Source organism: Saccostrea cucullata, unplaced genomic scaffold (genome assembly GCF_032062105.1).
Source record: "Saccostrea cucullata isolate Sc308-1 unplaced genomic scaffold, CSIRO_AGI_Scuc_v1 ctg3796, whole genome shotgun sequence".
Classification (NCBI taxonomy): domain Eukaryota; kingdom Metazoa; phylum Mollusca; class Bivalvia; order Ostreida; family Ostreidae; genus Saccostrea; species Saccostrea cuccullata.
Window position 1 is genome coordinate 1 of NW_026932161.1, and position 14,854 is coordinate 14,854.

General features: G+C 34.4%; 1 protein-coding gene across 1 annotated transcript; it reads right to left on the reverse strand.

The window, feature by feature from the left end:
- Window positions 1-8: 8 nt before the first annotated feature.
- LOC134234550 (protein mesh-like) lies at window positions 9-13,879 on the reverse strand (the record flags this gene model as incomplete). The annotated part of the gene is given in 13 exon segments (XM_062716637.1): window positions 9-116; window positions 221-379; window positions 484-553; window positions 556-629; window positions 1,096-1,379; window positions 2,293-2,577; window positions 3,955-4,100; window positions 4,211-4,353; window positions 4,660-4,917; window positions 9,619-9,781; window positions 10,531-10,668; window positions 11,022-11,312; window positions 13,632-13,879. Coding segments are annotated over 13 exon segments (2,314 nt in total), but the record flags the coding sequence as incomplete, so codon positions are not given.
- Between the last annotated feature and the right edge of the window lie 975 nt (window positions 13,880-14,854).

Consider the following 14,854-nt stretch of genomic DNA (forward strand, 5'->3'; position numbering starts at 1 on the left):
ACTGGAACTCGCTACAGCTTTGAATGCGATGCCCATTGTGGTAAAAGATACAATTAACTCCTTTTTGGTCAGGTTCGAGTTTGTCGAATTTGTTTCAAGCTTCATAACAGTCACACCTTAAAAAGTAACAATGTCAAAGTTGTACCTTGTAAGTATAAATGAGAAATTAAGAAAAAGAATTGGAGTCTCGGGACAAAGTTTTAAATAATTTCATTGTAACCTTGAAATTGATGGGCATTGGACTCGTCAAAGTCTATAACATCTCCATTGACTAAAACGTCTACAATTCTAATCGAGTTGAGGCGGACTTCTACGACGGCAGAATTATTCGAATCTTGTGAAACAAAGGAAGTGCATATGCTTGCATCAACCAAATCTCCTGTGTGAACAAAGAGTATTAAAGAAAATATAGTCCAATATGTAGATGACCAGCATAGACGTACTGAATATTTTTCTGCTTGGTTCCATATATTCATAACTTACCGTTTTCTTTTCTAAATTGCTCAAATCTTATCTGGCTTTGAAATCTTTCGTCTACGGTTTTCATAAAGACATAAATTCTCCCACACCATTAAATGTATATTGAAAGCCATCCAGAGTAGTAATATGAGGATCTCCATTGGTCCGAGCTGCAAATATTTATACGAAACATTAATGTATGATTAGAGAAGATTGATTGATTGTAGATTGTTTAACGTCCCTCTCCAGATATTTTTCACTCATATGGAAACGCCACCACTTGCCGGTGGAAAGCTGCAAATTTTGTCTTATACTCGTCACTCAGGCCCATTGAGCTGGGAGGGATCTTTTTTGTCCCAGCACCTACTGTGACACGGGACCTCGGTTTATACGGTTTCATTCGGGCTCCACGTCCCACAATAGGATTGGAACCCGCGACGTGAGGATCAACTTCTTACTTCGCGACTCTAGAGCAGGCGCTTTAACCACTGTGCCACGTAGCCGACAGGATTAGAGAAGAGAAACATGGAACATTTATCTACAGCTCAACTTAGTTGGTTTATGCATGGGTAACTGGAATTCATGCAGTGAGGAATATTTATCTTTATAGACATTTCTATTTAAATGATGAGTTACCTGGTCTCGGTGGGATATAGTTCTTGCACGAACTGAACTTTCTGTGTTTGAAGTAACTAGGACATAAATTTGAAACACCTGAGGATCCAATCCCTATAACATTTAGAGAATATCGGCAACAGTGAAGGAATGGTAGAACGTCAAAATAAAAGTTTGTGATGTATGGTTGCACTCTATGTCCACCAAGATAATGATATCTCTGAATGCTCCCTCCTTCCTTTACTCTTGAGTCGATTAGGTTATTTGCAATGTCGTAGCAGCACAAATTGTCGACTCCGTGTTGCCTATTTTGATGAAAAATACAATTTTAAAAACGAAGCAATTCAAATGTGTACTTTTTAGCTCACCTGAGCCAAAGGCTCAAGTGAGCTTTTCTGATCAAAATTTGTCCGTTGTCTGTCGTCGTTGTTGTCGTCGTTGTCGTTGTCAACTTTTCACATTTTCATCTTCTTCTCAAGAACCACTGGGCCAATTTCAACCAAACTTGCTACAAAGTATCCTGGGGTGAAGGGGATTCATGTTTGTTCAAATGAAGGGCCACGCCCTTTTCCAAGGGGAGATAATTATGAATTAGAGAAAAATAAGTGGCTTTTTTAAAAAATCTTCTTCTCAAGAACCACTGGGCCAGGAAAGATGAAACTCATGTGGAATCATTCTCAGGTAGTGTAGATTCAAGTTTGTTCAAATCATGACCCCCGGGGCTAGGGTGGGGCCAAAATGGCCGATCAAAGTTTTACATAGGAATATATAGGAAAAATCTTTAAAAATCTTCTCAAGAACCACTGGGCCAGGAAAGATGAAACTCATGTGGATTCATCCTCAGGTAGTGTAGATTCAAGTTTGTTCAAATCATGACCTCCGGGGGTAGGGTGGGGCCAAAATACCCGATCAAAGTTTAACATAGGTATATATAGCGAAAACTTTTAAAATCCTCTTTTCAAGTACTTCAAATCCATGCTTAGTGATATTTATATGGAATCATTCTCAAGTAGTGTAGATTCTAATTTGACCCCATTGGAGGTTAAAATTCAAGCCCCCCCCCCAACTCAGTAAACTTTCAGTTCTGATCTGATATGTGCTTTTTCCTAGCAAATTGCTCAGGTGAGCGATGTGGCCCCTGGGCCTCTTGTTAAAATTGTTTTGTTTAGCTGGAAAATATGAAACATTTGTTTAGTCAAATTTTTTAACTTCTCTTACCCTAAATTAACTAAACGAATACAATGGGTGGCGTCTCTTCTATGCAGACAATTACCAGTACGGGAATACGGCGAAGTACGACTAAACATGCTGCAATCTGGATCGGGTTGAAATCTGACTATGTCCAGTAGAGCTTGGTCTAAAGTACATGGACATGGCTGCTCATCATTAGTCGACAATTTGGGTAGTTGCGTTTCATTTTTTAGCCAATCATGACAGAAGATGTACGCTTGATCTGGTGGTAGGGCCACGGGAAATATGTCAGACCAAATTCCTCTATCGGCCCTATAGATACAAAAAAATGTAATCACTGGCAGTTGTTCTTTCAACTCTTATAATTCATTTTTTATTTCTTTAATAATTTTTTTTCTATTTATAAAATTAATAATTATTAATGTATTCTAAGACAGAATTAATAAGTAATCTTTTAGGCCCCTAATTAAATTTTACTTACATTGAATAGAAAAACATTTTAACATCCTCAGACTCAATTATTTTTATCCATCTTCATAAATTTATACCTATATATTCTTTTATTGTGTGTGTGGAGGACCCTTAAATCAAGTGTATCTAGCTTATCAGTTATAAAATCCTTTAGCTGCAGAACTGTAGCTCTCTGCTTGAAAAAATTCGGACAGGTGACGCAAAGATCTAGATCCATGCGATGTAAAAATCTTTGATCTACGCCGCTGATTTTTTGTCGGTCACTTCAGGTATATTTCTTATATTTTATGTTTTTCCCAGCTTTATAAATAATATCCAATAATTAACCATACATTAAATTCCTATTCATAAATGTTTATTTCCTTTCAACGGTTTAAGAAGGGCCGTTTGTGGATGTGGACGTAGAAATGGGAATCTTTTAAACCGACATTCCAAATCCACAATGGACTGTTTTGAAACATTGAAAGGTAAAGTATCAATAATTGGAGTAAAATCTTTGATTAATTATCAGATACCGTGCCAAGAGCGTAAAAAAGCATAAACTCCAAGAAATAATACCTTAAAGCAGCAACAAAACATCAGATGCGTAAATCCAAGGTTTTTACAAGGTATGGATCTGTAGATCTCTGTTTTATTTTTCCGAATTTTCTCGAGAAGAGAGATACAGTTCTGCAGCTAAAAATTCTTCAAATTAATTGTATAATTTAACTAAACCTATCTGTAATGAAGGTATCTGTCTGGAAATGCTTGGTTGGTAAAAAAAATTTACGTCCCTTCTAATTTTTGTCATTCATTTAGGCGCAGCCAATATCTAGTAAAGGGCTGCTTTAGAACTGCACTCAGCACTATGGACTTCAGAGAGCTATTGAGTAATGAGGGCTTTTTTGTGCCAAGAATGTCGAGATTTGACGATTTCATACAAAAGACTGGTTTTCAAGTCCCGCAGTGGGATTTGCGATGTAAAGATAAATTCTTTATTTAAAACCTAGATTCAATTATTTAAAGATACGTGTTTACTGCATGGTACTTATGCCTATTTACATTTATCTTAAATTCTACTAGACCTATCTGGAATTCACTTGCATCTTTCCTCAATTCATTTGAATGGATTTAGGTGGTACTTAGTATTTGAAAAAAAGTTCTTTTTTTTTTTTTACAGATGGGGTAAAATATTTGAATACAAGTGTATGTTATTAATTTGACATTCCATTGACTTACTGTCCTCTTCTTTTGGTTGCAGATGTTACCCTTATAGCCAAAGCAAAACCACTGTTTGACACAGTAATAACTGCTGATCCTGAGGCTCGATGTACACCTTGAAGGACAATCTGACTCTTCCATGACAACTGACGATCGCTTTCCTCCTAACAATTATTTTTCGACATTTATGAATATTAAAAACCTTTACATATGCTCAAGAAATTTATTTATCATTTGTCAAACGGTAAAAATTCAATTTTAAGATTACCCTTACTTTTAAAGAGAAAAGATGTATATCGACAGTTTCATTATCCTGAAGTTCTGAAGCATCTGGCTCCCATGATATTGATTTCTGTCCAGCAAACCATTCATCAGAGTTATGCCTATACACTCGATGCTTGTTGTCCGCAGGGTTTACTAAAAGTTCAGGTTTGTTACAGTATTATAAAATATACCGTTATTGTAATTTATTTTTAGGGAATAAAGAATACGTCTTAAAACAGGTCGTGTTTGTTCATCAACTTTTATACATATAATCATAAAAATTAATTTGATAATTTAATTTTTCTTAAAATTGTATTCCATAAACAATATACACACATAAAACGCTTGAGTATCCAATGGTTGTGGTGATTAAATTAATTCTTAGTTGCACTGTTTAGGAACAGGAAAGAAGACAACAAGAGAAATCAAAACACTAAGGAATAACCTTCACCTACTTACAGATTGTGTAGAGACCTCGAAATGTCTTCACCACGCCGTTAGTCTCTATTTTTATCTGTATAATTGCATCCCCTGTGTGTTGGAATATTGGTGTTATGCATACTATGCTAAATTCTGATTTTCGATCACAGATGTACGTTTCTTGTGACCCAAGATATGTGGCTGTTATGGTTGCAGATGGCTCAATGCATGGGCCACTGAGAACAAGATACTGCCCTCCTAACAGTGGGCCGTATCGAGGGGTTATGGTCAGGTCTCCTATAAAAACAAAACTATGTAGAATTATAAAGACATTTTGCTGAATATCCAAAATTCGAAATCAAACTATTTGAAATTCTCATTTGATTTTTTTTTTGTAATACTTACAATTATGACGCGGTAAACATTTCCGTTTGAAAGGAACGTTTTATGCTATCTAGTTGATTGTCATATTTTATAACAACACGCTTATTTCTTTAGAAAGGAAAAATATTGGTCAAATGGTTCACTCTAATACCTGTTGAACAGGTCTTCCATAATTATTTAACTATATTACTTCTAGACAATTAAACTGACGGTCTACATAAACACCGAGTACATGTAAGCACGTGTTCGACCGATGCATGTGTTATGGTAACTCCAATGATCATCAAAATTCATAGTTATGGTCAAATTCGTTAAAATAACGTGTTATACAGTAGCGGTGACTCTCTAAACTACGGTAAATTCTGTCTTATAAATTTCAATTAAACTCATGTTGTTATTAGCAAAGAGTTAGATGTCCTAAAATAAGCATTACGACGAATATTTCTTTCTTGTTTGTAAATAAATGGGCTTATCATTATCTATGTAAAAATTGTCCTTCGATAAGAACCCTTCAAATGTTTCATTCAAATGTATATTTTTAAAACTTCAATGCGCTTTATTGTAGATAACGTCTTTTTAGCTCTTCTGAGCCAAAAGGCTCAAAGAGCTAATGCTATGGCCATTTGTGCGGTGTGCGTCGTGTGGTGTGCGGTGTGCGTTAACTTCTTAGAATATGGGCCATAACTCAAGAACCCCTCGGCCAATCAGTGTCAAATTTGTCACAGGGTATCCTTGGCCCAAGGGCTACCATTTATACTAAAATAAGGGTTGGGACTCTAAAACAAGGGGAGATAATCAGGAAAACAAAACCAAAAGTACTGGTTGCAAAAAAATCTTCTTCTCCAGAACCACCAGGCAGATTTTCACCAAACTTACATACAATGATCAGGATATGTTGAAGATTAAAAATTGTTCAAGGCATGACCCTGGGGCAAAGGGCGTGGTCTCAAGGTCACTTCAAAGTTGACCTAAATTTTCAATTAATGAAAATGTCTATATTTTGCTTACTATAAGGACTAGGATCATCAAATCTTGTAAGTAGATGCATCTTAGGACTTCACATCATGTTAACTCAAAAGTAGGTCACGATGACCTATTTTTTTAATTTTGCGGGCATTTGTTTTCAAATTGATTTGAAGGCATATTTTGGACACTTTAAGGCCTATGATCATCAAACGTTGTCAGTTGATGCATCTTGGGTCTTTGAATAATGTCAACTTAAAAGCAGGTCACCGTGACCTACGTTTTGAACTTAATGACTTATCCTTTTTAAAACATTTCATCCCATTATTTCAGACACTTAGAGGGTTAGAATCATCAAATCTTGTAAGTTACTGCATCTTGGGACCTTAAAACATATTTAAGTAAAAGTAGGTCACTGTGACCTACTTTTAGAATTTTGCAGGCATTTGTTTTCAAATTGTTTAAAAGGCATATTTTGATTACCTTCAGACCAATGATCATCAAACTTTGTCCCCTGATGCATCTTGGGACTCTGAAAAATGTCGACCAAAATGTAGGTCACTGTGACCTATTTTCGACATTTTATGGCTATATTTCAGTATCTTAGGTATTTATTGGCTTAGAATCATCAAACTTTGTGATTTGATGCATCTTGGGTTTTCGGAGAGTGACCTACTTTTAATATTTTATGGCTATATTTATGTATCACCAGTACTTATCGGCTTAGAATTATCAAACTTTGTCAGTTAATGCATCTTGGGTTTTCAGAGAATGTCGACCAAAAAGTAGGTCACAGTGACCTACTTTTGACATTTAATGGCTATATTTATGTATTTCTGGTACTTATCGGTTTAGAATCATCAAACTTTGTTAGGTTATGCCTCTTGGGTTTCCACAGAATGTCGACCAAAAAGTAGGTCACAGTGACCTACTTTTGAATATCTCAGGTATTTATTGGCTAAGAATTACCAAACTTGGTCAGCAGATGCATCTTAGGCCTCTGATAAATGTCAACCAAAATATAGGTCACAATTACCTACTTTTGACATTTAATGGCAATATTTAAGTATCTCCAGTACTTATCGGCTTAGAATCATCAAACTTTGTCAGTTGATGCATCCCGGGTTTTCGGAGAATGTCGACCAAAAAGTAGGTCACGATGACCTACTTTTGACATTTTATGGCTATATTTTAGTATCTCAGGTACTTATTGGCTTAGAATCATCAAACTTTGTTTATGCCTCTTGGGTTTCCACAGAATGTCCGCCAAAAAGTAGGTCTTTGTGACCTACTTTTGAATATCTCAGGTATTATTGGTTTAGAATTATCAAACTTTGTCAGCAGATGCATCTTGGGATTCGAAAAATGTCGACTAAAATGTAGGTCATGATAACCTACTTTCGACATTTTATGGCTATATTTAAGTTTCTGGTACTTATTGGCTTAGAATCATTAAACTTTGTCAGTTGATGCATCCCGGGTTTTCGGAGAATGTCGACCAAAAAGTAGGTCACGATGACCTACTTTTGACATTTTTGGCTATATTTAAGTATCTCCAGTACTTATTAGCTTAGAATCATCAAACTTTGTTAGCTCACCTGAGCTGAAAGCTCAAGTGAGCTTTTCTGATCACATTTTGTCCGTCGTCCGTCTGTCCGTCTGTCTGTCTGTCTGTCTGTCTGTCCGTCTGTAAACTTTTCACATTTTCGACTTCTTCTCAAGAACCGCTGGGCCAATTTCAACCAAACTTACCACAAAGCATCCTTGGGTGATGGGGATTCGCGTTTGTTCAAATGAAGGGCCACGCCCCCATTCAAGGGGAGATAATTGGGAATTAATGAAAATTTGGTGGTATGTTTTAAAAATCTTCTCAAGAACCACTCTGTCAGGAAAGATGAAACTTATGTGAAAGCATCCTCAGGTAGTGTAGATTCAAATTTGTTCAAATCATAACCCCTGTGGGTAGGGCGGGGCCAAAATGGCCGACCAAAGTTTAACATAGAAATGTATAGGATAATTCTTTAAAAATCTTCTTCTCAAGAATAGCAAAGCCATAATTGATCATATTTATATGGAAGCAATCCTTAGGTAGTGTAGGTTCAAGTTTGTTCAAATCATGATCCCGGGGGGTAGGGTGGGGCCAAAATGGCCGACCAAAGTTTTACATAGAAATATATTGGAAAATTCTTTAAAAATCTTCTTCTCAAGAATAGCAAAGCCATAATTGATCATATTTATATGGAAGCATCCTCAGGTAGTGTAGATTCAAGTTTGTTCAAATCATGACCCCCGGGGGTAGGGCGGGGCCAAAATGGCCGACCAAAGTTTTACATAGAAATATATAGGAATATTCTTTAAAAATCTTCTTCTCAAGAATAGCAAAGCCATAATTGATCATATTTATATGGGAGCATCCTCAGGTAGTTTAGATTCAAGTTTGTTCAAATCATGACCCCCGGGGGTAGGGCGGGGCCAAAATGGCCGACCAAAGTTTTACATAAAAATATATAGGAAAATTCTTTAAAATTTTCTTCTCAAGAATAGCAAAGCCATAATTGATCATATTTATATGGAAGCATCCTCAGGTAGTGTAGATTCAAGTTTGTTCAAATCATGACCCCTGGGGGTAGGGCAGAGCCACAATGGCCAATCAAAGTTTTACATAGACATATATAGGAAAATTCTTTAAAAATCATCTTCTTAAGAATAGCAAAGCCATGACAGGTCATGGGACTACTTTTGGATTTAAACTTTTCAATAATAAACCAATTTCTACTTTTTCCTAGCCACAGTGCTCAGGTGAGCGATGTGGCCCATGGGCCTCTTGTTAGTTAATGCCTCTTGGTTTTTCAGAGAATGTCGACCAAAAAGTAGGTCACGGTGACATACTTTTGAATATCTCAGGTATTTATTGGCTTAGAATCATCAAACTTTGTCAGTTGATGCATTTTGGGTTTTCCAAGAATGTAGGGTGACCTACTTTAGAATATCTCAAATACATATTGGCTTAGAATCTTCAATCTTAGTTTGTCTATTAATGCATCTTGAGTCCTCAGAAAACTTCAATCTTAAAGTAGGTCACCGTGACCTACTCATGTTTTTTTTTTATAGCTTTATTAAAATATCTTCAGTCCTAATCTGCTAAGAATCATCAAACTTTTTATCAGTTGATGCAACTTGGGTTTTAGGATACTTAGGGTTATAGGCTTCAAATACAAGTGATAGGTTGTACAATTTATCAGAAGAGCGATTCAAGGCCCTTGGGCCTCTTGTTTATGAAGTGCTAGGTTGTTTGAGATATTATACATTTGTTTGATTTTTTTCCATCATAAAAACACTTGCACTCGCTCTTTATTACAAGCCCTGAATCTTCAAACAGCTCAGAGTTTATGCCCCTTTCGATAATTTTCACTCGTATGAAGACGTCATCATATACCGTCGGATGGACCTTTACTCGGCACTCAGGGACATTGAACAGTGTTTATCGTGTCAACGCCTTACATATACGTGAAAGGAGATCTCGGTTTCTAAGGACTCATCCAAAAGACCAGTGAAAGTGCCCGAAACCCCGGTCTCTCGGAGCGATCGCACTACCGACTGAGCTACCGTAACGGTAGGATCATAAAAAATGGTCTCAATTCATTAACTTACCTTTTGTATTACATCCCCCATCTGTTATGTCACTAGCATCTATTCTAAAGGCAAATTTTCCTGGTATGTCAACATTGGACATTTCGTCAACATTAACAATGTCAGAAGTACGCGATGCATTCACCGTGAAAAACACAATACCATCCCCCGCATTAAATCCAACCTAAGAAGAAAGAAATGCTTTTACGTATCCCAAAATCATTCTAGAAGTGTAGAAAACTTTTACATGAAAAGTAAAAGCAAAATGTTTGGCCTTCAATTCAACATTAAGAAATATCTAGTATAAACAATTTTTATTTTCGTTCCTACATTGAAACGATATCTATCTTTGGAGATAAAAGATACCACATACCCGGTATTCTGATATGCCTGTTTCGAATTTGGATATTTACCAGAAAAGACATCAATCGTACCGTAACAATAAATCTTATTAGTATGTGTAATGCCTTCAACTTTTTAATCTTCAACTTCCCTAATTTATTTAGCAAATTTTAATTGTCATCTGTATATATGGAGTTAATGTCTTAAGCAGATTTGATACGCAAAAAACAAGCTTTATACATAGACAATTTCTGAATTGAGGCAAATGCAGAAAATTAGTTTATGAAACAAGGACTTCGACAGTCTCGGTTTATGTCAACATGCCAATTCTAACTACAATATTATGATCTTGTCAGGAAATCTAATCTGTCATACTAATTTTTGGTCAGTTTTTATCATATGGAATTCATTAAGGATTTTGCCAAAAAATAAATACGTCAATAAACATATAGCAGGATTTTACAGATATTTTTAGATTTTTTTTTAAATGAAATGTCTTAACAGTTTAGAGACCAATTACATAAATTCGTATACATAGAGCATTGAGACAGACACCAAAATATATTACATGTATTAATAATAATGTCGAACCTGTGCAGGAGTTCCGCCCAGTCCAGTCATACGATTACCACCACTTGCTGTACCCGTTGTCCATTCAATTTGCTCGTAGTTGTATAAAGTAAATGAATACTGTCCATTGGTTATCAAAACTGCTTGAAATGTATTTGTCTGAAATGTTTTTAGTCTAAGAGTGGTGGATAATTTGTTAATATATAGATAATTATATACATTATTTCATTATCATTTCTTTTTATAGGACGAATAGTTGCGTTTATCAAAATCCTATTCTAATTTGTATGCTCACACGAAAACTTCATTTCAAGTCAAAACTGTTTCAATGCGATTATTGCTTTGTGGTTCAATATAAGACGTTGTAGAAACTGAATAAGTTTTTGCATTTTTTCTTTTCTCACTTTTTTTTCAGCTGTTTCCACCCATTCAAACGATAATACGTGTCTGTAACGAGATGACCATTATAGTGTATTCGAAAAATAAAAAAATAGATATTAATTCATATGAACCTTTGAACAAGAACTGTCACAGCCGTGGTATGCAACTTGATCCCAGGTGACAATAAATATCCACGAAGCTCTGAATCTGAAGAATCTGGGAAAATAAGCTCGCACCTCTTCGCTGGCTCTGTTCAGTAGAGTAGAATTTACGGTCTCCCTGTACCAAACTGTTCCCCCATTTATCGTGTTCACATCCGCCCAGAATGGTGCTATCATCCTGGCGTCATTGGCAATTGGGAATGGGTTAGGTGTGTATGTTCTGACAGTTTGTAGAAATGAAACTACTCCATTTGCGTTTACCTGCATAAACCGGTATTTATATATTTAAAAGAATTACCTCGGCTGAAAAAAAATGTAAAAATTGAGAAAAAATACTGGAGTATATCATCGTTATATAGATAAAACCAATTTCTGATGAAAAATATCTAAATGCTCGTGTATTTCATTTCCAATTAATTTTTGAAGTGAATTATTAGGAATCTAAATATACTTTATCTTGTAGCTAAGGGGTATTGAGAAAGTTCGTATCATTTTGAAATTTTCAAAAAAGTGTAAAACTGAAGAGATTAATTTTTTATTCTGACAAAATCACAAGATTGTGCTTGTGATTTATTGTAATTCGTTTATAACGGGAAGTTATAAGATTTTTTTTCTAGATCAAATATCTATTTACATCTTTAAAACACCCAAATGACAGAAATGTTAGGATTATTTACTTGTGTTCTTTTACATCTAATCTTGCATCATACAAAACTGATAAGCTAGTGTAAAACAAAGATTAGTTACTTTTAAAAAGAAAGTTTGTCTTTCTGATTTTTTTTATAGAGTAGCTACAATTGCATACATATTTGAAAGGATCTATTTACCTGTGTGATTAATATGCCACAAATATAATGCATCCTTTTTTTCCCTGCACATCCATTATCTGTTTCTATAACCACACTCCCTTAAATGTTTCGTTTCAAAACAGAAGTTAAAACTAATCGGTAAAAAAATGACTCTGTGATCATGAAATATCACACATTTAAATATCTTCTAATTGCATTTATTTTCAATAATGCAAAGTAATGTGGAATTAACACTCGTTATATGTCTTTCGGTATACTTTTCTTTTTGGTTTTCTAGCTCATCTGAGCAAAAGACTCAAGTGAACTATTCTGATTAAAATTCGTCCGTTGTCTGCCTTTGTTGTCATTGTAGACTTTTCACAATTTTATATTTTTTCCTATAACTACTTAACCAATTTCAACCAAACTTGGCAAAGAGTTACCTTGGGTAAAAAATTCAAATTCGTTAAAATAGGGCCACACCAATTCGTCTAATGGGAGATACTACCCTAACAAAAAAATACTCTCGTATAAATAGTGGTAAACTATAGTTGTAGTAAATCAAAGCTCCAAAGTTTTCACTATCGTTAATCAACGTTTAAAACTTTTCACTATAGTAAATCAAAGTTCCAAGGTTTTCACTGTAGTATTTAAGTTTTAAAGATGTTTTCATTAGTTAAACAGTACTCGGATGAGCGCTTGGACCTGGGCCTCTTGTTTTATTTTTTGGGGTTGTTTTGTTTTTGGTTGTTCCTTTTAGTTTATCTTATACAGCTAAGCCAAGACAGTTGCTTCTCAGATAAAAAAAATTAAGGGGCTAAGTAGTGTAGACCTAATTTATAAAACTTAACACGATACGCTTAGAAAATAAAAAAGTTGTATAAAATTTACCTTGATTTAGGAAGTTAAAATTTTTACTATAACGTTAAACGATACAATAACATTTAATTACAGTAACCTATATGTGATACTGATAACAGACATTAGAGATGATAGTTTACCTAGAAGTTTAAAATTAAATTACCAGAGTCAAACTCTAAATCTTAAAGATCAAATTTACTGTTAATTAAGCATTTTATATACATTTTTGTTTTCTATTTGTTTTTCAATAAACATTGAGATGGTAATTATAGAGAGCCTCAAAGGCATTAATCGAACCAAACAGAAGCCATTGTCAACCGTCGATTTTCTATTGATTGGTTTTGTCAATTCTCCAGAACTATTGGTAGTTAAAAATATCTGCACTGCAACGAAATTCCATCAATGGAAATAACCTAGATGCATATTTTTAACCCTGAGTCATGTAAATTTTGTTTAATTTCATGTAAATGAGCAGATTCGTTTAAAGTCATCATTTCGTAAGTTCTTTGGTCAATAAAATGATCTTGTGAGCAGATACGATTTATCATTTGGTCAAATGCTGACTTTACACACTGAATTGTCGACGCATGACAAGGATCGAGCAAACAGCTGATGTGACCGGTCTGCAGGGGATGTTCTCCCCTCCTTGGCATCTAATCCCACCTCTTATGTTTTGGAGGTCCGTGTTTGCTCTGCTCCAATTTTGTATTATTTAGTGCACTTTGAGTTCGAGTACTTTTCATCATCTCCATAGATTTCATTTATAGTCCAATAATAATTTTTAAGAATAATTTTTTTTTAATAAAACAATTTAAACAAACAACAATACATGTCTTATTTTGACTTAATTTATTTTATTAAAATTAAAAATTTTCCAATTCAAATAATCTAAAATTAAACTAATACTAATTATTTTTAAAAAAGTACTTACAACGAGTTTCGGGTGCTGATGATTAAAGAATGGGAAAAGCGTTGATATAGTAATATCACCAGTGCTTCCATCATCATTTTGGGCCATGGCTGTGTCTCCATGTTGGCGTCCAAATGGGAAAAAGTCATTTAAGGATAAAGAAAATGTCTGAGGAACAACAAAAACAAAATACGTAATTAAAAAATCCGTCTGCATAGTTTGAAGAGACTTCAATCAAAGACAAATTGGACGAAAACCGATATGCGATGGGTTTTTATACCTTAAATTGATTAATTTAAAGGTTTGAAACACACTGAATGTGTATTGCATAATATGTAGTTATAGTTACTTCATGGTACAAGACACCCGTTAGAATTAATAGCTTCCTTTATTCTTTTGTTTATTCTCAGCATACAGAGCATAAAAATATTCATAGGCAAATTGTTAGAATTTTCTTCAGTGTCCACGGAAAAAAAGCATTAAGACAATATGTATAAAAGTTAGAATGAGTTTCACACTCAGTCACACACGTTTTCTGAAAAGTGTATTTTTTAAAAACTTATTTTGTTAAGGTAAATGACATTTATATTAAATTAAATAAAAAAACAAATCTTATTCATTTTGCTATCTTGTACGATAGGTGTAGAATTTAATCGTATCAAATCTCAAAGTTTTTAAAGATATGGACACATTACAAGATTTTTTTACTTTCATTGACAATTTATTTTACTTTTTATTGTCAGAAATAAAAGCTATAAACAAATTTGTTTAATTTACTTAAGATCAATTTATTCTACGTTAACTCAAAGGTATATCCAGAATTGTATATATTCAACTTCAAACTACAATGGCTTGAAACAAATTGCACAAAAAGAATTGTTATTCGAAGTTATCAGATAAAGTAAATCGACAGATCTAGAATATTGAAGATAAAGTCATTTCCTTGTGTAATTAATATTGTTTTAACTCAGCTGCTAAAATCATTCATGTCATTCATGTACGACCTAACGTCGTCAGGTTGTAGGGCACAGAATAAATCATTTTTATTGTAAATGAAAGATATATAATTAGGTCACACAGTTTTATTTGAGATCAGCTACCCCAGTCTCCTTGAAGAGATAAATCTGAAATACAACACAGGATTTTCTACGTGAAATAAAAGTCGGGTGATAGCAAGACAATGAAACCCTGAATAACATAAAAGTACATGTACAATGCCTACTGAGTTGAGGTTAATTTCATTT